The 23,097-nt window shown below is 45.2% G+C and overlaps 1 protein-coding gene across 1 annotated transcript in view; it reads right to left on the reverse strand.

Moving 5' to 3' along the window:
• Nucleotides 1-23,097, reverse strand: part of rerea (arginine-glutamic acid dipeptide (RE) repeats a) — a 100,278-nt gene that overhangs the window by 71,432 nt on the left and 5,749 nt on the right. Inside the window, exons 2-3 of the mRNA XM_080031215.1 lie at nucleotides 11,161-11,665; nucleotides 2,408-2,478 (exon numbers count right to left, since the gene is read on the reverse strand). Coding sequence (XP_079887341.1) covers nucleotides 2,408-2,478; nucleotides 11,161-11,521 — 432 coding nt within the window. The 5' untranslated portion in view covers nucleotides 11,522-11,665. The remainder of the gene's footprint in view (nucleotides 1-2,407; nucleotides 2,479-11,160; nucleotides 11,666-23,097) is intronic.

Genomic DNA, 23,097 nt, shown 5'->3' on the forward strand with positions numbered 1-23,097 from the left:
AGATTTGAATTGTGGAGTCTTTATAATGATATCAATATTAATAGAAATTAATGATCCCCCTCCCTACTTACTTACTTACTGGGCAATAGCTTGATCATGGTGGACTTGAATAATTGAATGGCAGACGATCACTTTTTGGCACAATGTGACCGTTTTAAATAAGTAAAATAAGTAAAAAAAATTCTGAACTTGTGTGTGGAAGCTTACATTCAGCTTGACTCTGAGCTAGACTGAGTTTTCTGAGCCCCCTAAAACCAGGCCAGGTGCATGGCAAAAAGAGGCCCTTTCACGATACTGCAGCAGGACCAAGCGCTTGGTGTTGTGTGATATCATGATATATAGGCTTATATGAATTGTTGTTGGTTGTATATGGTCAGGATGAGACTAGTAAGCAGTGTTTGCATTTAAGAGATACGGTTTGCTAAAATGTATAATTTAACAAGCCTATATATATCATTGTTTAACAGTTTTTTAGTTTTTTTTTGGGCAAGTGAACACGACATTCGGGCAAGTAAAACATTACCGGTACTTGCCCTATGGGCAAGTGCTTTTGAAACCTTAGTGTCAACCCCTGGAAGACCATAATGGGTGGATTTTTTCGTCTCCCAAAAGCACAAGTATTCTGTGGCCCAGTTTACAAACAGGGTGCTGGGGTAGATTTGACGTTGGGGCCAGCTAAATTGAAGTTATACCAATGTATGTGTGCAATTACAACCTAAAAATCAGCCATCATCCTTAAAGAGATTCTTGTGCTGTTTGAGTTTTCAACGTAGCTAGCACAGTGCAAATCTTTAGTGAACTCAATGAAAAACGCTGTAATTGTTTTTGTGTGCCGTCGGGGCCTGGTTGTTTCAACATAGGAGGACAAGGGTACAGTTTGCTCAAACACATACAGGCATGCAGATGGCTGTTCATTAATTACAGATGGATGGGGGGAGGGAGTCACGGAGAGCGAGACACAGAGAGAGAGTGTGTATAAAGGGTCAGCTAATGGAGACAGCCTTCTCTTTTCTCTTTCTGGACAATTACCTCTGTCTACCCCAAACCTCTTCTGGTGCTCTTAATCAAGGTGCAGGTGCGTGGGTTTTTGTGCAAGTGTGTGTATGCGCATGTGCGTGCACGTGGGGAGGTTCTTGCCGTCCTCAGCACTCTCTAGCAGCAATCGGATTAAAGCCCTGCTGCTGTGCCGCCTTGCTGTCCTCCTCTGCAAAGGCCGACAGGTCACCTTAAAACCCCTTCTACACACAACTGCCCTTCACACACCTACATATTCACACATAAGACAAAAGTGCAAATCACTTAAAATGCATACACATGCTATTCGATAGTTTCCCAAAAGCGGTGTGTGTGGCCTCTGAGCTGACCTCCAATCATCACCCTAGCTGTTGGCAGCCATTACTTTGGCCCCCTGGGGCCCGGCCGCCCCTCATCGAGCCCTCGGCGCTCTGCTTAGACAACCAATCTGTTAAAAGGAAGGCTGCTTGCTCCTTAAGGGTCAGATGCTGCTTCATTTGCCAACTCGAAACCATTGATTACATATTATCGTCATCTTTGCACATTGAGTGGCAGTCACATTACTTCAAACCTGCACCAACATGAGGTCTGCTTTTCCATTCATGGCAGTTGGAAACCAGACAAAAGACCAATTAAAAACAATCACTTGGTGTGTGCACTGACCTCTGAGAAGGACACACAATCCCACATGGAGCCAACCATTGCTACTCGAAATGTTAAACCAACCAGTTTGATAATACAGCACTTCCAGATCATATATTTAAATAAAAAATCATCTGTGTGGCTTGTAGGCGCTGTGACTGTGGGACATTGAGTCAACTACACTGTAGCAAACTAAATAAACACAAATCATCCACATGAACGAAGACAAATCTTTTGGGTGAACTCAAATGTGACTTCCTTTAGCAAACATAGAGAATGCAGTGTGCGAAAATCAAGTGTGTGTGAGATACATTTTAGGTGTCCAATTGTAGAGAAAACAAGCACCACTTCACTAAACTGACCAACCTGATGAATCAGCAGTGGCAAATTAAAAACAGTTCAGCAAAAAAAGGGGCAATTTGGCAACATTAGGTTGTAAAAAAATCAATTGAAAACCAGTGAAAGTCTCCTTCATTAAATCAATTAGGTGCATCGACAAACATCTTTATTTCCATTACAAGCATTATTACACCGCAAGTATATCACAAAGGTTGTTAATATTCAGAGAGAGCTTTTTCCACATGAGCTTTTAAAAACAAACCTGGGCTCACAACTGATTCTAAATTGGATTTCAGTATGATTTGTATTCAGCAGCAGTGGCTTGTTTTCCAACTTGGGACACAGTATGGCAGTGTGGATTAGTAGTGTGTGTGTCAGATCTGTATAGCATAAGACATGAAAATGTACTCACCAGCTTGAAATCCTGAATGCTACAAATGAAGTAGGGAGTGTTGGGCCGCCGACTCTCAATGTACACACAATCTGCAAGAGAGAAAATGTTTTTAAGTGAGTCTGAAAGAAGATGTTCACACCTCCCAAAGCTCTCATGTTTTTATGCAGGCAGACTTAGTCCATATTATTTTGCCGTTACCTCTGCTCAAAAGACATTTTTCTCCTCAAGTCAAATTCAATTGGAATGTGAGTAATAGGATTAGGGACTTTTGGAGCGCTACAAGGTTGCCTTTCCAAAGCAAACATTACACCCAAGGGGAATTATGTTATTGTTCCACTACATTTATACACCAGTGAGCAATAGTGGCTTTAACCCTATTCCAACCCCCCTAGTCATCACTGTAACTACTCCTCCCCTACAAAACGGCAGCTTCTGTCAATGCGCCTATATACTGTATTCCAGTTAGCTTCGGGCTAGCTTAGCAATGAAACAGGAACAGTAAATTCGCCTTCTGCCCCTTTCATTGAAGTTTTAAAAATGTTGCCAAATGACATAACCCTTAAGTGTTCAAAGCAGCCCTCTCACATTGTGTGTGAGGTGGCCCTGGCCCGGCTGTGATGTTAAATTGAATGTGACTGGTGGTATGGCCAGGTCGTGAACCCTCATCTCCTTAACAAAAACATTCACGCTGCAGAGGACAAAAACACACAGCCACTTTCTGTGGAGAAGAAAAAGAGGAGGTGACAGGAGGGGGGTGGGGGGGGGGAAGACATGGCTAATGGTTACTGTGAAGCCCGGCGCGGTGCTTCCGAATAAAAAGCCCTTGGTTACAATTATTATAGAGAGATTTTAAATTCACAAAAGTTTAATTAGCGGGGGTGAAAAAAAAGGTCTAACATTCACCTTCAGCGTTTAAGCTGAAACACAGAAACCAGTAGAGTGGTCAAACTGAGCAAAACATTGATCTATTTGGGTTTAAATAATAACCTGTAGACAGTCCTGCTCTTCACTTGCTCAGCAGGCAAAAAGCAATCAAATAACACAGACACTTAATTGCCTGAAGAATAGATCACACACACTGAATATGTACCTTCTATTCAGATGGAAGCAATGTAACTACTACACCCGAGGCTGGTTTTGCCTTCCCTTTCAGTTCAACGGAGCGTAGCACTCTTCCACTAACGTTAACGCATACTAATTCACACTTTAACCTAACAAGAGACGTGCGGCTAGCTCTTTTTTTTTTGTTCAGTGACTGTCAGTGGCATCATCTGTTATTTATTTGTTTATGTCAACAGAGTTATCGATCTGGCTGGAGGTTTATCGTAGCGCTCGCATAAAGAAAAAAAAGAGGGGTGGCAGAGATATTAAATGGCTCTGACACCCAAGATATCATTTGTAGAGGCGCTGGTGTGTACGAGTGTGCCTGCGACATCACAGGCTTTGTTTTTTGAGAGGCTCGCTGTGTGTGCGTGTGTGCATGTGCGTGCGTGTGTGTGTAACCCCAGGGTGGGCTTGTTATCTGCTGTGGGCTGAATGAGCTGTTCTAAAGGAAGGGGGGTGGCGGGGGGAGCGACGCATTATATCTCTCTCTACTGCCCTCTTCTCGTTTTCTTCCCTCTCCCTCCTTTTTCTCCCTCTTCTACACCATCCCTGGAAGTCATTTACAAGATAACATGAATGAAAATATCCGTCAGTGCTGTTGTGTGATCTGCGGAAAACGCAGTGTGTGTGTGTGTGTGTGTGTGTGTGTGTGTGTGTGTGTGTGTGTGTGTGTGTGTGTGTGTGTGTGTGTGTGTGTGTGTTGAAAGAGGCAGAGAGAAGCGGGTAGAGGAGGAGGGAGGGAGGGAGTAGGGGGGAGGACCGAGAACAAAAGAGACTAATCTGAATGAGATGACATGTTTCGGAGGAGTCAAATCGGGGGAATTAGGGTTTTAGCGTCCCTTCACCTCGCCAGCACATTCGTTTGGAGAGGGCAGATCTCCGCGTCTGCACCCCAGAGCACATCAACAGACATAAAGAACGGAGCAGCGGAGAGTGAAAAAAGATAGGTGGAGGCGAGGCGAGAAAGAAAAAAAAAAGCGCGACAGGGATCTAGTCTAATCATTCACAGACAGCGAGTGAGTCTATTCTTCGAACGTCATGAATTCATCCTGGGCACTTTAAAGTCTAATATCTCAAGGGCATTTTTTCTCTGAAAGCGACTATAACACGAATATCAATGAATGTGAAAAGTTAAAACCCAGTTAATGCTTCAGAGTCTCTGCCTTTTGAACGAGAAGGAGGCAATGGAGCTGAGGGATGTTGGGTTGGGAGAGGGGATGGGGGGGGGGGGGCTCGTCGAAGCGGGCCACACGGTTCCTCTGGGGTCTGCCTGGCTTGTTAAACATTCCTGCCATTTTGTGCATTTGGAAGTGGGTCTCCTCGCTCAAGTGGAGAAGTGGAAAGGGGAGGGACGAGGGTTTTTTTTAGCGGCGGGTGGGGGTCTGTGTGGGGGGATGGGCGGGATTTTTTTTTTTTAGGGTTGAAGTGTGTGTGCTCGTTGGATGGATGTAGCCTTTACGCTGTAGGAGGGAGAGCCACAGCAGGGCCTTTGTAGTGGAGAGCTCTCTCTCTCTCTCTCTCCCTCGGCAGCCTTAAGTTTAGCCTCTTCCACTCGGCTTGGCCCAGTGAAACACTGCAGACAGCCTCGCCACCCAGACAGATGGGAGAGTGAGAGAACGTTCAATACTTTGAGACAGTGAGATGATCGGGAATGTACTGAGCGCAGACCCCGAGCACCTCATTGAAACCTGAAACCTGAACATTGTCACCGGCTGATTTCAAAAGCGAGGGGAATATTCATTGTTATAACAGCGCAACACACATACACACAGAGCAATTTTCTCAGCTGTGGCTCATTGTTCAGCGAGCCATTCTCTTACTGCTGCCAAGCATGTCTAATCTAAAACACACCTAGCCTCAGCCAAAGCGCTCTGTCCTATTCTCTCTGTATCAAGCAAATAAAGATGCTGTTAAATGCTGCAGCATTTCAGCAGAGGGGAAGGAGAGGGGGAGTTCTTCTTGCCTTTTTTTTACGAGTCGCCAACAATGGAAAAGTCACATGGTTAACAGTCGTATATGCCAATGTTTTGTAAACAGTGACGGGGGAAGGGTGGGGGTCAGCTAAACAAAGCAAGAATATGAGAATATTTTAGGATGCAAGGCAGGCTTATTAAATCAAGTGGGGCGTATGTTTAAGTCACGCTTGCAGGTGGTGAGTGTTAAGCCATAGGGCAGGACGCACCTGCATTGTTTAAAGGGGTGCTGGCTCAAACTGGCAGAGCAAACATGGAGAAAGACACACACACACCTAAATAGTTCACAGCTTTAGCAAAGCTATACCCCCTTGAGGGTACTGATCCTAAAATTAAATAGCAAGGAATGCAATAATGGAACCACAGGGGTGTGAGGGGGGGGGGGGGGGACTAGACGGCCGAGAAAGACGGGGAACTTGGGAGAAAAGGGGGAGACCAGTGTCATTGTCGATCCACCACCAAGGGGAGAGCAGCTGATGACCGAGGCTGCTTTGTGCCACTTACTGCTGTAGACGGCCCAGCAGGAAGTGGCACAACAGGCGTAACATGCAGTCATGGCCTTGGGGTACACAGACACTTGATTCCTCTCCAACTTTCTTTCCTCTCTCTCTCCTCGTCCACAAGTCCAACAAATCTCCCTTCTTCTCACTGTAAAGGCAGAGTGGGAAATACCTGGCAAGCGATACCATCAGCTCTCTACAATTGGGCCAGCCTACAGCTGACTGAGCTCCTAGGGGAGAACAGAGGCTCTTTGACAAGCCCTCCTCTCCTTTCCCTCTCGGCTAGCCCACGCTTTCTCATTTAGCAGTCGGCAGGTGGTTGGATTGGACTAAAAAGCCCTTTTCCCAGAGTCTCTAGCATGTGGAGAGATGGGGAGAGTCGGAGAAGGCCCTTTTAAAGTAGACCTGTTCAGTCGGTGACGGTCTACAGATTCACACTGCTACGTTTCAATGCAAGATGACTCCAAGAGCTTGTGCCTCGTTAGCTCCGCTGGAAACAGAAAACTGATTGGACAGCTAGCCTTTGTAGCAGAGGGGGATGTGCTATGCTAATTGAGCTCCAGCCCATGGTGTCTTAGCTCTAGAATAAACAATATAACCACTTACTTCATACATCATACTGGCTTATAAAAAAAATCCATACTGAAAACAGCATTCAGATGTGCTGATATGACATTTATTTAGCTATGAATTAAATTATCTTAAATTATTTTTTAATATTGTGCAAGTGTAGAAAGCATAGTATAGCATAGAAAGGTCTATATAAAAAAAACATCCATTACATTGATTTTGACTTGATTTGAAACCTTAATTGAGAGTCTGGGGGGGGGGGAACAAATTATGCCAAGATACAAGAAGCAAACACATACAGATAAAAATCACAATAAGTGTTTATGTCTCAGACAATACTCCTGCTGCATTTTACAGTGTCCACTAGGGATGTCCATGGTTAACTGGTTAACCGTTAAGAAGATCTTTAACCGGTTAATACTAAAGGTTAAATGGTTAAAAAAAATATATATATCTTAATTTCTCTGAAATCCGGACTCTTATTTTGATATCGCTAAACCGGATGTAAGAATGCCAACTGTCGGTAAAGAACATGAAACGAGTAGTGTAGGCTACGCTCAACTTTATAATTGGTCCATGGTACGCTCCCAGAAAGATAGCCAGTCACAACCTATGGTCACAACGCCCCCGTTTCATATGTTTGTATAATTTAATTAACAGCGTGGGCTCCCGCTAGCTTAACATAGCACTAGCATTAGCCTTCTTGAGGTGGATGCTGTCCTGCATCTATCATCGTCTCAGTGTGAGAGGGAGTGACAGACAGGCAGTGAGTGCCCCTACACAGACACAGGTCTGCCATGATTGTGTGCCAGGATCAACAGCGAAAATCCGTCATAAACAACAGCGTTAAGTATCATTATGCAGTACTGAAAACATCGGAGCTTATCAATATTACGGTCTTTCAAAATGTTGCCCCATGCTCAGCACTACTTAGCACCGGGTTTCGGTAGGCTATCCCCTAAGCCTGTGTGTGTGTAAATGTCCCGGCCTTTTCAGTCACTTATTTCACTTTCTGCTCCTACATTCGCATAGTACACCTCTTCTCACAACAGACAAGGTGCCGTGTGAATGTCAACATGTAGGCATTTAAATTGGCTACTGGTCCCTGAATTGTTTTTAAATTAATATAGAGGTCATTGGAACAAAAAAAGGTCGGGAGCCCTGCTATAATGCTTCATGTATTTCCCTAGTTTAGGCTACATTAAATCTTAAAGGTTAACCGGTTAATAACTGTTAATTCTGGTGGTTAACCGGTTAAAGAAAAAATTCTAAATGGCCATCCCTAGTGTGCACACATGACACATATAGTGAGACACACACTAGGGTTCTGTGGTGGCTGCAGCAAGAAGCGCCAGCTATCCACATCAACAACTCCCAGCACTGATGCACACAAGGTGTTTTTCTAAGACTAGCCTACAATCTCTCTGTTTTTATACACTGCACTCACTACACAAAGCTAACCCATTAATTGTATCCACTCTAAGAAGAAATTACCAGATTGAAAGTTTGTCTTTATTTCCCCAGATCTCAGTGGGGTGGCTTCGGCGGCAATCACTCACTACACAAACCTACCGGCCATGTTGTGTGCAATAAACTAAGGTGAAAGGGCATAAGGGTTGGACCAGCCAGCCGGTCAGTAAAGGAAGGAAGAGACATGCTGTGGCAACCAGCTGCCTGCAGTGCCAAGCAGAGTGCTGCTGCAGTGGAGAGAAGGGATGAGCAATGTGGAAAGTACTGTGTGTGTGTGTGTGTGTGTGTGTGTGTGTGTGTGTGTGTGTGTGTGTGTGTGTGTGTGTGTGTGTGTGTGTGTGTGTGTGTGTGTGTGTGTGTGTGTGTGTGTGTGTGTGTGTGTGTGTGTGTGTGTGTGTGTGTGTGTGTGTGTGTGTGTGTGTGTGTATTTGGCAGAGCTTGTGTGTGTGGCAGAGTGTGCTTGTCAGAGATAGGGACCATGTCTATGACTGTTAAAAGCATGCGTTGTATATCTGTAACTTCACACTTTTAAGTGTGCCCAAATACCGGTTATTAGCGCACTGTGTATGTGTGTGTCCGTGCTTCTAGGGTGTCTCCTATTGATTCCCCCATGGCAGTGAGTATAATCTCCAGAGAGAGGATCTATACTGTGGGGTGGGGGGCTGGAGGGGTGTAGAGAACAGGCTCTGGAGGTGTCTGGCTGGGCTTGGGAGGGTGGTGGGAGCTCAGCCACAGGGCACAGATCGATTACAGCATCTACTTGCGCTGCAGCATGCTTTCTACCCCAGCAGACAACCATACAAATGGCCTGGGACAAACCCCCCTGGCCTCCACCACAGACACACTGCTGCATCCTTTTAAACAGCGGCAGAGCTAGATTTAACTGGCAGGTCCAACCATTGGCCCATTGCACTTCTCCTTCCATCCAATCGATGTGCACTAAGCTGCCTGAACCCATCTTCAAGGGATAGAAAGGCTAAGCAGTGAAATTGGAGGGTGGCTGGAGATTGGGAGTGTGCGGACGGTTTCAATACTAGCTCACCTTAGCGCATGCTTCCTATGTCTCCTTTGACAAAAGCAACCAAAACTGTATTTTAGCTCACAATTTTATCAGTTTTTTTTAACTGCTTTCCATCACCAACTTTTTTTTCCCTCTCCTCATGTATGGGACAGTGCAAATCCTTCACCGAGGGTGGTCAGTTTTACATATTGTGTGTCACTAGACGGCTATAAAGGGATTTAACATTTAGTAAAGTATAATCCATTGCAGGCTTTGTGACTGCCTAAGCTGCACATATCAAATCTGATTGCAAGAAGGCTGCTACCAATGACCAAGTGGGAGGAAGAACACACACACACACACACACGCACACACACACACACACACACACAGGGCTTATCACCGGAACAATAAGCAGAGGAGACAGCAGGAGGTCAGTTGCTGAGGTGGAGGATCTTCCTTGTTGACAATAGGGGGTAAATTACAAACGAGTGTACTGACGCTGGGGCCACCACTTCCCAATCCTTACTCATCCCTAATCAAAAACAATCTAACAGCTCCAGTCTATGCGGTGGGAGCAGGCTGTCCAGACCCAAGCCGCTCTAGACCTGTCAAACTAATTGAAGGAGAAGACAGGAAACATAAATATTCCCCATCAACCAGACACAGCCTGTGTTGTAGGCTTGGGTGTGGAAATATAAATATTGGGCAGAGCTAATCCACTGAGACGGTCGACTTTGTTTATATGCCTTTTGAATGTTTCATTGATGCAACTTACTGCTTCAGTTTTTTTTTACCCCCTTCTCCTCCTCTCTTCAGCATGGTTAGCTTTGAGACAAACCGCCGGTGCTCTCTCTATTAAACATGAAATGCAGAGCTTCAATGGAGTCAGTTGCAACGTGTTAGAAGGACAGAAATACAGAGTGAACAACAACAAGGCTTTGGTTCAGTGTGACTGCTTGCTCAAGGACTTCCCCTGATACCAGTGCAGAGATAATTTAGCCAACAAGATTCCGCAGCTAGACTGAAAGTGTAGGACGGGCAGGTCTGGCTGTTTCACTGCAGCTACTTGACAATGTCTGTTTACGGCTGAGTGTTTTTTTTTTAAGATATTTTTTTGGCATTTTTATGCTTTATTGATAGTGTAGAGACAGAGTGAAAAATGGGGCAGAGAGGGGAGTGACATGCAGAGAACGACCGCGGGCTGGAATCGAACCCGGGTCCGCTGCTGGCCGAGGCCCATGGAGGGGACGCCTTACCAACTGAGCTAAAGGCGCCCCACGGCTGAGTGTTTGTGTGGATGAACGTTTGTGTAGATAGTTAGAGAAGAAGATAACCTAACACACAGTGGCTGTTATTTCCTACATATTCCAATTAAGTAACCTAGCAATGTGGGCCACCCCCTCCCCACTACTTGACCTTTTGCTAGCTGCTAGATAAACACAAAAGACATGGCGGCAAATTATTTAGTTGCAAGTCAGATAGCACTAAGCAGCAGCTGAGCAAGAGCAGACTACACACACAGAGCTAGCCTTGCGTCCGGTGAGAGTTGGAATTCCACTCTAATGCAAGCAATTTATAAACAGTAGGAAAAGGTTGATTCTTTAATGGAGCCTCATTCAAAGGCTCAATCAAGACATTGCACTGCAGCTCAAACATCTCACCGGAACACCGAGTACATTTTAGCCCGAGAGGAGAGAGCTTACTTTTAGTGAGTCAGATGGTGTTGGGTTGAAATCATTATCATGGCTGTCGTCACTATCACATCATCTAGTGAAGCACCACTTTGCTTTATTGACTTTGCCAAAGACAAAGCACAGTGTGGGTCAACCTGGGATTGATTCTATGATACATGGGCCTCCTTGAGGGAGTACTTCTGCTGTGAAGAGTTTTTCTACTTTGGAAGATCTGCAATCCTTCAGCAGGTAGGTGCAACAAAAATGGCAGTTTCTTTAAGAAAGCAGAAATCAAGCGTAGATTAATTAAAAGTGTTTCCTAATTCCCAAATCAAGCTTATGGAGAACAAAGTGGTATATGTGAATAAGTGAATGTACTGTTGAGGAGGTGGACTTGGGATAATCAGCCAACCAGGGGGAAATTGCTTAACGTAGATTGGAGATTGATGCAACTGAATTAACCATGACTAGGACTTACCTCCGGGTCTGTAAACAACATCGTCTTCTGTGATGAATGAGGTGATCTCTCCGTTCTCCATGCGTTCGTAGCGGGACTTCTTCTTGGGCGTCTTCTTCTTGCCCTTCTTGCCTCCGTCCTCGGCCGTGCCGCTGCCTGGCCCTGTGCTGCCGTTGTCGTTGTCCTCGTCCTCGCTGTGGTCGCTCTCTGCGTAGTTCTTGGCCCCGCCCTCCAGCGTGCAGCTGCGTCGGGGCCTGGCGCTCTCGCCCTCGCGGTCCGCGTCCTGCCGTCGGGACTTACCACCTCCCTCTCTCTTGTCCCGGTCCCTATCTCTGTCTCTGTCTCTCTCTTTTTCTCTCTCCTTCTCTTTGTCGGCCGTCATGATCCGCCACGTGCCTTCCTCAGTCCTCTCACGGCTGGGCCTCCGTGAAAGGTAGACTGTGAGCCTGGGCTTCAGTCTTCTGAATTTACCAGTCAAATCCAGGGAAAATTTGGCCACACCAACAACCCCAGTGTTTCAGAAAAGCTGCGGAGAAGAGAAGAAAATAAGGTCATTAGCAAAACCCCATGTCAATATCAGTTATCCTTACAGTGGAGAAGCTATGTTTTATACTGGGGGAGATCTGTTGTGGGTGAGAAATACAAGATTAGTTCCTAGAGATCAGGCAGCTGTGCTGCTGACTATTCTCAACATCACAGTAATTCTTGGCACTCCACTCCACAACCAGTTATACTCTAGAGAGCACCGAGTAGCTTTATCAAAGAACACAACTTTTCAGACTTGCAGCTCAAACATATTTCCATTCTTTCAGAAGCAGTAAAACAAAGTCCTTAAAGGGTAGAAAAATGGATAAGAGAGAGAAAAAGTGGGAAGATGTGTGCTGCATGTATAGCAGTTGTAACACAATAAGCTAACGGGACGCCTGAATGAGGATAAAATAGTAGTGCTGCATTGAGAATAAGGCATGCAGCCAATAGAATTCCTCAGAGATAATATGTCAAGGGGCTTTTCGGCACAAGACGCGGCTTGTCTTTTGCCACGGGAGAGACCTAGCATGAGGCTCAATGACAGAGTTAACTGGCTAGCTTCTCTGCAGACCATCAATGATGACACCAAGCTCAATTTTAACTCATCGGTCTGTGGTTGTGTGTGTGTGTGTGTGTACTTTGGCTTACTGGTCTGCACACCACCACCCTACTCTGCCCTGGCTGACAGTGCATACTGTGTTAATGTGAAGCGACAGCTCTGGAGAGGAGAACACAGCAATTCACTGGGTAAGAAAAGGGAGAGGAGAGAGGCTGAGCCAGTCATTTGCCATGCCTGCTCCACTGCCATTTTCAGCAATCGACGTTCGCTCAAAAAAGGAACCCAGCAACTACTTTCTCATGCCATAATGTAATCTTCCATAAACAGTGAGGAAGGCAAAGCTAAAACAGCACACTGTATGCACTACACTGCCCCTACACACTGCGCCTACAAAGGAGGCTTCTCATTTACTGCCAGTGTTTTCCCCCCTACGCCCCCACCGCAACAAATTAACTAGAAATAGTTATTACAGCCCTCTAGGGGGATCAGACCAGGCAATCAGCAGCCGCGTTACCATGGTTGTGATAGCAGGGCGGGAGAGGGAGATAGAATAAGGAAGGAGGGATAGAGATTGAGTCAGGTAAAGCAGATCCAGCTTGGGGTGAAAATGATAAAGCATGTCTACAAGTGGAAATGGGTTTTATTGAGAGAGCTAGGGTGAACATGAGACATAATAGAGGGAAAGAAGAAGAAAGGTTTTTTGACGGGGGCGCACACACACACACACAATGAAGCGCGTTTGACAACGGCTCTCCTCAGCAGCGGGTGCTGTCATCTCGTGAGCAGACACCAACTGACAGGGCAGCTGCTCTTGTCGTCGGCTTCAACACAAACACCGGGCCTGATTAAACCGCAGCCTCGTCACAGCCCCATTAATCACCTAATGATGAGTTACCAGGGCGACCACTGGGCTGCCAGCGTACACACTCACAAGAACACATTAGTGCACACACACAGGACTCGGGAGAGTTCTAACACGCATTCTCTCGCAAGGACACACACCTCCGCTGTTGTGCCAAAACACATACTGTGCCGCCTCCTGTGTCCATATATCCGGCAGCATGTCTTAGAGGTGTGAGGGACGTACAAAAAAAAAACATGGATAAAGGTACCATTTGATACCACGGCTCTAATCCTGGGAGCTGCCAGAATCTGTGTATGAACTAAGCACCTCTCCTCTCCTTTAATCAGTAACATAAGCCTCTTCTACTGAAACCAATGAGGACCCTGAACTGTTGCAAATAGACGGCTGGCCCATTCTCCTTTGATGCTGCGGGCCGCTTTAAGCCCTTATAAGTATCGTTACAATCTAAGCTATTAGTTTGCATCTGGATACACTTTGCACAACTCTGCCTCATTCCAATTGATGTGTCTCCAATTACCTTGCTTAAGTTAACATAATTGTATTCAACAACCCCCCATTGCAAAAAACAAAAGTCTTCATATCTAGACAATGTGCTTGATCATGTGGTGGTTGAAGTTTTTTATTAGTCAATGGACGATGTGTTCAAGTGTTTGTTGTCCATGTCCATTAGTTCCCAGAGTTTGATGCAGACAAAAGGGCTATTTGAAGTTGATCAAATTGACAAGAGGAAAAATAGGTGATTGAAAGTGAAGTGAGGTAGTGACACCGTGGCACTGAAAAGTCATAATGTAGTGATGCTGACATTGAAGAGAATGACAAAGAGAAAATGAGATGGAGAGAGAAAAGCAAATGGAGAAGGCTCTCCACCCACCATCCTGGAAACAAAGTGCTTAGTAGCAAGAAAGCAAGCGCTGGCTGACGGGGCGGATGAGGAACACTGTGAGGGGGCAGGTGAGGCTTGGAGCTATTACCCATCAATCACTGGGCCAGGACCCTTTGAAAGATACCAGCTGTCTTAATGGAAAAGAGAAGGGGGAGGTGGGGCAGTGGCTGGGGAGAAAGAGAGAGGGATTGAGGGGGTCTCAGCCCAACGTCATCTAATCCACCATTTGCATTACTGCAATGAAGTCAAGGGCTATAGCAGCCAGCGGGCCCCCAGCTCAAATACATTTCTCTTTTCCGGGGGCCTGTTTAAATGAGACCTTTAGCCTGAAAAACCACACAGTGTGTGGCTCGATTAACACATCATTCCCCACAATGGCCACACAGAAGGTTTATGTTACTAATGTATGTAACTAACTATGTTTCCTCGCTCCCTCTCTCTCTTCCTTTCTCCCAAACAGCCTTTTAAAAATCCATGTTTTATTCATTCCAATCACTCCCACATTTATCCAAATCCATGCTCATCTCTGTAATTTTAATCAAAACCTGTCTAGGGAACAAACACTTCCAAATGATCACGCTTTTCCATGAGTACCTACACAGCTACGTGGTTTCATCCTACAATATTTCAGTAATTGATTAATCTTGGAATCTAAATTTGCAACCGCTGGACATATATCCATTCAGTACTTTATAGAAATAGAGGAAAGAGGATTTTTTTTTTTACATTTAAATGCAAAACTGAATCTGACGACAATAATAACCAGCACACAGTGATCCACTCTTTGCTTTTGGAGGGTGTGCGGAGACCGAAAAGTCATTCATGGCATATTCAATTGGAGAATTATGAAGTAGCAAAATGTGATTGGCAAGGATTTGGGGCCGGCTTTGCGAAGGGATTGAATGAAATACTCGCGTGAATACAGATTAGAGGAGAACAATGTTAGCATGAATATACACAGGGTTATTAACAATGAGGGCGACTCAAATTGATCCGAATAAACCAGCCAGATCCTCCGCAGTGAACGGATCCTAGCTGTGGGGAAGTGTGAGCTGCAGCAGGTTTTCATCAGCTCCAATCCATTACTCAGTGCCATCTAATCTAAGCCGCCATCCAAGCCCCCTGGAAACAACAGCACAATGAGAGGCTCAGCTGGAGGCAAAGGGGGGGTAGGCCACTTCATGTGGGATTCTCTGTGCTCTCTGGACCCCGCCTGCTTTGTCTGATACCTGGTGCAATTATGGCTTCCTTTATTCTCCATGTCCCTCTCTGTTTTAGTTAGTGCAAAGACACTTGTCTGCTCCACTTGTTTTTCAATTCACTGATGAGTAACCACATCTTTTTTTTGTTGCCTCTGCTAAAGCCGTGCTCACTGAGGCTCTATTTTTAGCCGGCATCCGGGGTTAGTTTAGAAGGTAAAAGCCGTGCTCGAGAAAACATTGCTTGGGGCTTTCCAACATCAACAGTTAAACCTGCCTATGAGACTCTCTCCCTCTAGTAAAAAGGCAAAAACGGCTTTATCACAAGAACAGATTTCCATGCACAATGACACCGTGTGCAACAATAAACTATCACTGTCTGAAAAGATTGAAGAACATTTCCAAAAATCTCCCCGGGCAAACAATAGCATTCGCATTATTCTGTCTTGTAATACAAATCGATGCCCATCATGTCAAACATAGTCTATGTCCATTGTCCAACAGTTCACCAGGTACTTTCAAACCCTGACGTAAGGATCCGGCTGTGTGCTCCACAGGGTCTAAGCCTCTACTCCATCTCTAAAAGAAGGCTAAATCCTCCTCTAGTCCCTGTTTTTGTGCTCTCTCTGCGAGATCTCCAGAAAGGCCCTGAGGGGGCCGCTCCACAATCCTGGATGTCCATTATCTACAGAGGTCTGTGCGCAGGACTTCATTTTGCAGCCTAATACCGGCTACTTCAAGACACAGTTCCTCTCAGCCCACCACCACCACTGTCTGTCTGTCTGTCTGTCTGTCTGTCTGTCTGTCTGTCTGTCTGTCTGTCTGTCTGTCTGTCTGGAACAAAGCTGAAGGCCATTTGGGCAGCACCGACTGCTTTACGAGGCATCATGTTTAGAAACGCTGCTCCTGGGGGAAATGTCAGGGTTGTCCACCGTCACCCTTTGCCTTTCCTTTAAATGAGGCACTCTTGAGAAATGTAATCGTGGGCGGGCCAGTGAAGGACCTCTCCCAATGTGGCATTGATAAGAGAAGCAGGAGAATGTGAGGTATGTGGCGGCAGACGGGTGCTATCATGATTGTGGCTCTTAATTGAGTTTCCCTGTGAATCTGTGGGCTGCTTTTTTGTATTTCTTTTTTGGAGTGTGAATACAATTGACTGATTTCGAAAGGATTTTCTAGTGTCTTTCACCCCTGTGGAGAGGCACCGGCAATTCAATTTTTTGGTGAATTAGGCTGCTCTAATGGAAATGGACCCAACAGTTAAGCTGGGGTCAGGAGAGGTATAAATACACACTGGGGACATGTTCAAGCCTGACTTGAACATGTACTCGAACAATCTCTGTATAATATATCAGACATCTATCTCTACAAAATGGAACTGAGCTCTAGCAGGGAGAGAAGGAAATGACTTAGATGACATGTTCTCAATCAGATCGGCAAAAAATGTACTGGGAGTGAAAGAAAAAAAAATTTAATTTTGTCTTCTGTTTAGAATGAAAAGGAATCTTAAGATTTTAATATTTGAGCCCTCAATCATCTACCACTTCCACTGATACTCTGCAATCAAATATCCCCACTCTTCCTCCCCAGTTCTGCCTATCAGCCTAACGATCCTATCCGTCAGTTCCACTTCCAACTGGTAGTCTAAATGAGGGTGAGAGAGATAGAGAGAGAGAGAGAGAGGAGGAAAAAGGAATTCATACAGCTGCCCTACATCCTCCAGCTACTCTAATCACTGTGTCACACTGAGCGACGTGCCAACACAGAGGAAAAACTAACATAAATAGATTAGATTGACAGATAAGACAGCTCAGAGGTTTGCAGACTGACAGCACGGGCCAGCAGGGGCACTGAAGTATGTCTTCAAGAACAGCGCCGAAAAAAAACAAAGCCATTAGGTCAGTGTACAAGATCAGTTTTTTTCCCCGGGCTTAATTATTTAGCTATGTGATGGCAAACCGTACTCTATCCCCAAGCAGATGGTCCTGCGGGGAGGAGGAGTGTGTGTGTGTGTGTGGGGGGGGGTTCCTCCTTTCAACATCTTATAAAGATCCGAGCCAAAAAAAACACCTCTACCTCTAGATACCACAGGGTGGTATTAACTTTAATTAGGAAGAAAGCTATTATTTCATATGAGAGCACTTCTCTTACTAGCAACTGCCGTCCAAAACAACCACAAGGACTAACTGCCATTACAAAATAAATAAAAAGAAAGGATTCGTCTTCAAAGCATAACAACTTTTATTCGTTACCCTCCCTGTTACCCTCCTGGCTAATTTCAGCATTCTCGCAACCACAGCTATAACTCACAACAAGTCAATGTGTGAGCACTGCAAATAGCCGCCACCAGTCAACGTTCTCCAGTTGGGAGATGTGTTTGCTCAAGGAAAAGGCCGGCTTTAGAAAAAGCAGTGGGGGGTGGAGTATTCAGTGTAGCATTCAGCCTTGTCATCCACCGTCTCTCAAGTCTTGCAGGCCGGTGATCCTAGGCAGAAGGAGAGCACCCTAGAATAATATGCATTTTAAACCAGTGTACTAGCCATAGACAGGTCTGTGTTGTAGATATTGTCTGATTTTCCTCTACCTCATCATAAAAAAAGGTAAAGGGGGGTGGGGTGGTGGCCAGGAGTGATGAAAACACTGCTGGAACAAGCAGGATCTGAGCTCTGAGCTCCCATATCCTCTCAGGACAGCTCATAAAACATGCAGTGGCATTTTAGTGGACCCAAACACACGGGTATGCTACAAATACACACAATTAATTTTAAAGTGTCAACAGGAGTAAGAGTTGCATGGTTTACTACCTAGACCTCTTCTTAACCTATAAATATACATCAGCTACAAAAGGTAACCATTTTCCAAAAACATTGGCAGCAGAGGCCTAGAACAATGGGCTTTTGGGAAAATATGAGAATAGCTGTTGGATATTACGCAGCGTACAGTAGTGATCCACAGATTAACTCTGCCTGTTCATGTGTGAAATGGAGATTTGATCCCTGACTGATAGTGTGCTACGCCTCTAGCTAACACAAGCTGCATTTTTGGCTTCCCAAACACCTAACAACTGCACTATATTGGATTACACCTTGCAATGCATCCTTTGCTGTGAAACGACTGCACATTAAAAATACAGCCTGACATAACATAGCTCAGGCTGACTGTGGGGCCCGTTGTCTTTCTTCTACCAAAGGTGAACACAGCTGGCTGTGCGGCTGAGTTGCTGCGAATAAGCCTCAGATATTCTTGGAATGTTGACATTAGGCTCTGACCATGGCAGTGTAACCGACTTCTGCTCTCGTCACCGGGCCATTAACTGCAATGGAAATACTACGTAGCTCTGCCTATGTCAATAAGGCACTCTTTTAAAATTTAGAGATCGTCTAAATGATTTGCTTTTTTAATATTTATCATATTACCAACAGCAGGAGAAATATAGCGCTTGAGTCACCGTTTAATACGGCACTCAATTACCACAAAGTTATGAGACACAATTGTTAACTAATGCCATGCTTGTATTCTGTTTAAGCACACCATATGCTGTGCTCATGCATAGGAAATCAGCCTCTAGTGCTTCTGCCATGCCAGTCGCTTAGTGGAAATCTAGGAGGACAGCTTTGTTGAGCTACAGTCTTGTTAAAATAGCTTCCCACTGCATCTGAAGCTTATAAAAAGCCACTGAGAGCATATTCACTACAGTACAGCATTCACCTGCGTGTATACACGCGTGTCAATTTAAAATGTGAAGGCCATTGACACACACACACTCCCAAGCACACACTCCCAAGCACACACATACATAAACAAAAAGCTGCTGCGGCTGCTGCTGCTGAGCAACTGTATTTGCAGTGCAGGTCAGACTATGTGCTCTGCCAATAAATGGCTAGAGTGTAATGTGCCTTGACCTTCTATCTTTCTTTCAGCAGCTCCTTACATATATTGCTGTCTCTCCTCATATATCACTCGGGCAAATGGCGCCCTTCACCCTGCTCCCCTCCTGTCCCCTCCTTAAAAGGCTGAGGGGACATCTTTGCCTGCTGTACTCAACTGACAGCGCTGGCAGCTTCCTCACCGCGCACAAGGGGAGATGGGGGGGAAATGCTGCAATGAATAATTATGTTTCATAACATGTCCCATCCCCCCTCTCCCCTTTATTAGCATCAAACAATAATTAATGGGGAACAAGGGGCACTGAGGAGTCTGCTTTTTCGCTTTCCAGAACAAGAGGGTCAATATGCCCTTCAACCCTTTCTCTCTGCTCACCGTCAAAGCAGGAGACACCTCATCCCTCTAAAAACATGCTCTTAGCTTATTTATGATGCCAATTGCACTGCTGGAGAAAAGGCAGCATTCCTGCTACACTCAGCAAAAACTGGCCGGATCACTTTACGCAGCAGTTCACTACTCCCATCTCCACACCTCTTCTCAGCAGGCTAACCCAACGATTCAATAATGAATATAAAATGCCTCTAAATTGATGTCTATGGGAGTTGAATATGGGCTTTTACACACAGGCTTGACTTGATTAAGTTTTTGTTTCACATGAAAAAAATAATCTCTGATCAGCAGTAGCAAAGCCAGTCCTGATCGAATTAGCTTTGCACTAAGAGCTCCATTGATCTTGGCACTCATCTGTGCAGATGAGACCCAGAAAGGCAGCTGGTAATCCAATAGCAGGGATGGGAAGTGCTTCAAGGACTCTGCTGTGTTTACCCACCTATTTCCAACACAAAGAGGCAAGATTTTAGCGCACGCCACTCACTAGAATGATTGGAAACCATGCGGCCTTGGGAGCTCCCAAGTGAAATAAATAAGAGCCGCAGTGTGACCAAAAGCAAGGTACTTGAAAGCTGAAAGTAATTGCTTTCGCCATAGCTATCATGTAATGAATAAACAGGACGAATCAAGCGGAGCCTTGATCAGTGTTTGAATGAACTGTGTGCGGTAACATTCAGGTCCTAATATACAGACTTCACTTCATCATCCCAGTCAGAAATCTAAAAGCAACGCTGATATCAATTTAAAATGCTCCATTTGCTTGTAATGTGAAAGTGTACGGCTAGTAGAAGCAGTGGTGGGGATATCTGTATTTACACTGTGATAACTTCATCGCAGCCAGCATTGATGCAAGCCCTCGCAATCAATTTTGCATGACATGAATGACATCAAACAAGAACCCAGAGGGCAGGGAGCATGTGAAATGAAACAGAGCCAGGCTAAGGTAGTAGAAGAGGGGAAATCATACAGCTGTTTGGCTTGTGGATATAGTTCAAGTGGATTCAGTCTGAATAGAGTTGCTGCCGTGCATGCATTAACTATAGTGCTGCCACGACACAATCTTCCTCTCACACAAACACACAGCAGCAGTCATCCATCAAGGACTCATGAGTGAAATTCTCAACAGCCGACTGAGTGCATTTCTCTCCTTCATATCACCGCAGCAAGAAAAAGGAGTGAGAGGACTTCAGCGGCAGTAGCCCACAGTCACATCACACAAACACAACTAACTCTCATACCAGCCTTCTAACCTTGGGCTGTCTACCAATGCCATGGCTTTATGGAAAGGTATGGCCTCTAAATAGAAGCTACATCTCTCCCCAGCAGTCACTAACAGCTCTATTTCAGCCGCCCTGTCATTAAATATTTATCTTAGCAGAGTTGCAGATCATACCAAGGTGATAACCATTAAGACATCTAAATCCGGGGGCTTTCTTCTAGCCCCTCGCATCCCTACCTCGCCTCACCGCTGCCGCAACAAAGACTATTTTTAAAAAGGATTATCTACAAGTGTTCCTTTAATCAGTGCATGGTGGAACTGTAGAAATCCCTCAACAACAGTCCCTGAGGAATACCTTGTCTCTGAAATCAGGCAGAGGATCTCCTTCGCCCACAGAAGACTGAATGAGTGGGAGTGAGTGTTTGAGGATGAAAAGATGTGCTGCTGCCTTAGCTATGAGGTCCTCTCCAACTACCTCAGAACAAAGGCCTCCATTTTGAAGTGGAGTTATGGTGGCACGGCCCTCTTAAGGTCCTCTGTTGTTGCTGTGTGTCCTATTACTTTCCATCCTCTTTGTTATGCTTGTGTGATAAGCCACTGTTGTGGGTGGCTGGCTGTACAACAGCAACCGGTGTACTACTAGAGTGCCAAAGCTGACCGTCTGTGGGAGGGATTGTGGGCGTTATAGATCACTAGGAGACAGATGTCCAGTCTTGCCCCGACGCTGACTCAAACGCTAACCGGAAGAAAAAAAGTGTTTGCAAACAGGACTGCTTCCTGGCGGGTATTAAGTTGATCTTTATCAGGCCAAGAGTGTCAGCTCACTTTATCACGACATCCTTCCTCTCTTACTGGCGCAGGGGTGCTGAGCAGCCTTGTTATTTATGAAACAGAAAGAGGTAGAAGTCGATTCTGCTACTCTGATTCCAAGTGACCGAATATTGCACCAGGCTCGAGCGCACAAAGAAATTGTGAAGCGTTTATGAATGCAAAAGTATTAAATAAATACTGCAGACGCCCCTGGAGAACAGATGACTGGCAGGGCCTTGGCAAGACACAGCATTATTGTCTACCATAAACGCATTGAGTTTCTCCACTGCACAAAACAAGTGTCATGCTCCAATAAGCAGAATCAAACCATTTGAGCAGCTGTTGTCTTCAATGCTCCCCCTTCTTTGTTTTATAGTGCGCCGTCACAGTTAATGATTTCCTCAAGATATTCATTTTCCACGTATGATTTACATGTCTGAAATTCTTAGTTGAGCGACACTAGTTTTTTAAAGCAACCATTACTGTCAAGCTGAAACCAAAGAGTGTTTTGGGCAGAGCCTCGAAATTGAATTTCAAAAGCTGTGCTGATCAAGAGGAAACCGACAAGGTATCAGCATATCGCCCTTCAGTTTATTCTGGTTTACATATCTGGATTATGCAGTCATCCCTTCCAGAGAGAATCACCGCCAGCAAAAACAATTACACTCCCCCCCACCCGAGCACAAGCCTCTCGCAGACTGCCTCGACTCAGCTTGACAATCAAGCCCATTAGATCCTTCTCTGAATTAAAGCTAGTTAACTTAAAGCACTGACACACATCAAGAATAGTCATTAGCCTGTCTTTTTAGCATAAAAAACAGGAATGATTTGCCGGTTCAGAGAGATCATCTCCCTACATGCAGCCTGGGGCAGCCCTTACTGTCTACCTCATTATTTTTTGGGAGAACAAGGACACTGATGAATCCTGTAGGGTTAAATGTGAGGTGCTCTAGTTATGACCTGGCTTACGCACAGCGGCGGCACACTGCTTTAAGCTGCTCTTCTTACAGACAAAAGAAAATGGCCAGTGCTGTAAATATATGGATAAGTCACCCTCAACTAAGCTGTAAAATCAAAGTGGAGTTGTTGGGAGTACATCACTCCCACGCAGCTGCACATTCTGCAGTTAGACGTTGGCTTTTTCTTGCGGATACTGGCTGAGCTGACAAGTGCCAATGATACACCATGAGTGATAAAGACATTCATTCCTGCTAAGAGAGAGGTTTTCCAGATGTGATATTCTGTAACGCTCCACTGCACAGTCAGAGGATAGAAAAGAGGCCGGTGCCGTGTTTTCCCTTTCACGTTGCCAGGGTGACAAATGAGAAGCAGAATCACTCGCACAACTAATCAAATGAGTGAGTGACAACAAGTCAATATTTTCTCATTGTGGGGACAAGCAATATATCTGCACAGTAACAGGGCAATGCTTCGAGGCTTAGGCAAGGCGAGACTCGCAGCAATATACGGACAATGTGCCAGTAATCTGGCTCGGTGCGGCTGTTATGGAGACCCGTGTGCGTGCCGATAAAGACATGGTATCAAAAGACATCCTTAAATGACTAGCTCACCACACATCGTTTAGACAGTGTACGTCCAATAAACGTACTCTGTCGTGTA

This window comes from Ammodytes marinus, assembly GCF_949987685.1.
Source record: "Ammodytes marinus genome assembly, chromosome: 7".
NCBI classification, from domain to species: Eukaryota; Metazoa; Chordata; class Actinopteri; order Uranoscopiformes; family Ammodytidae; genus Ammodytes; species Ammodytes marinus.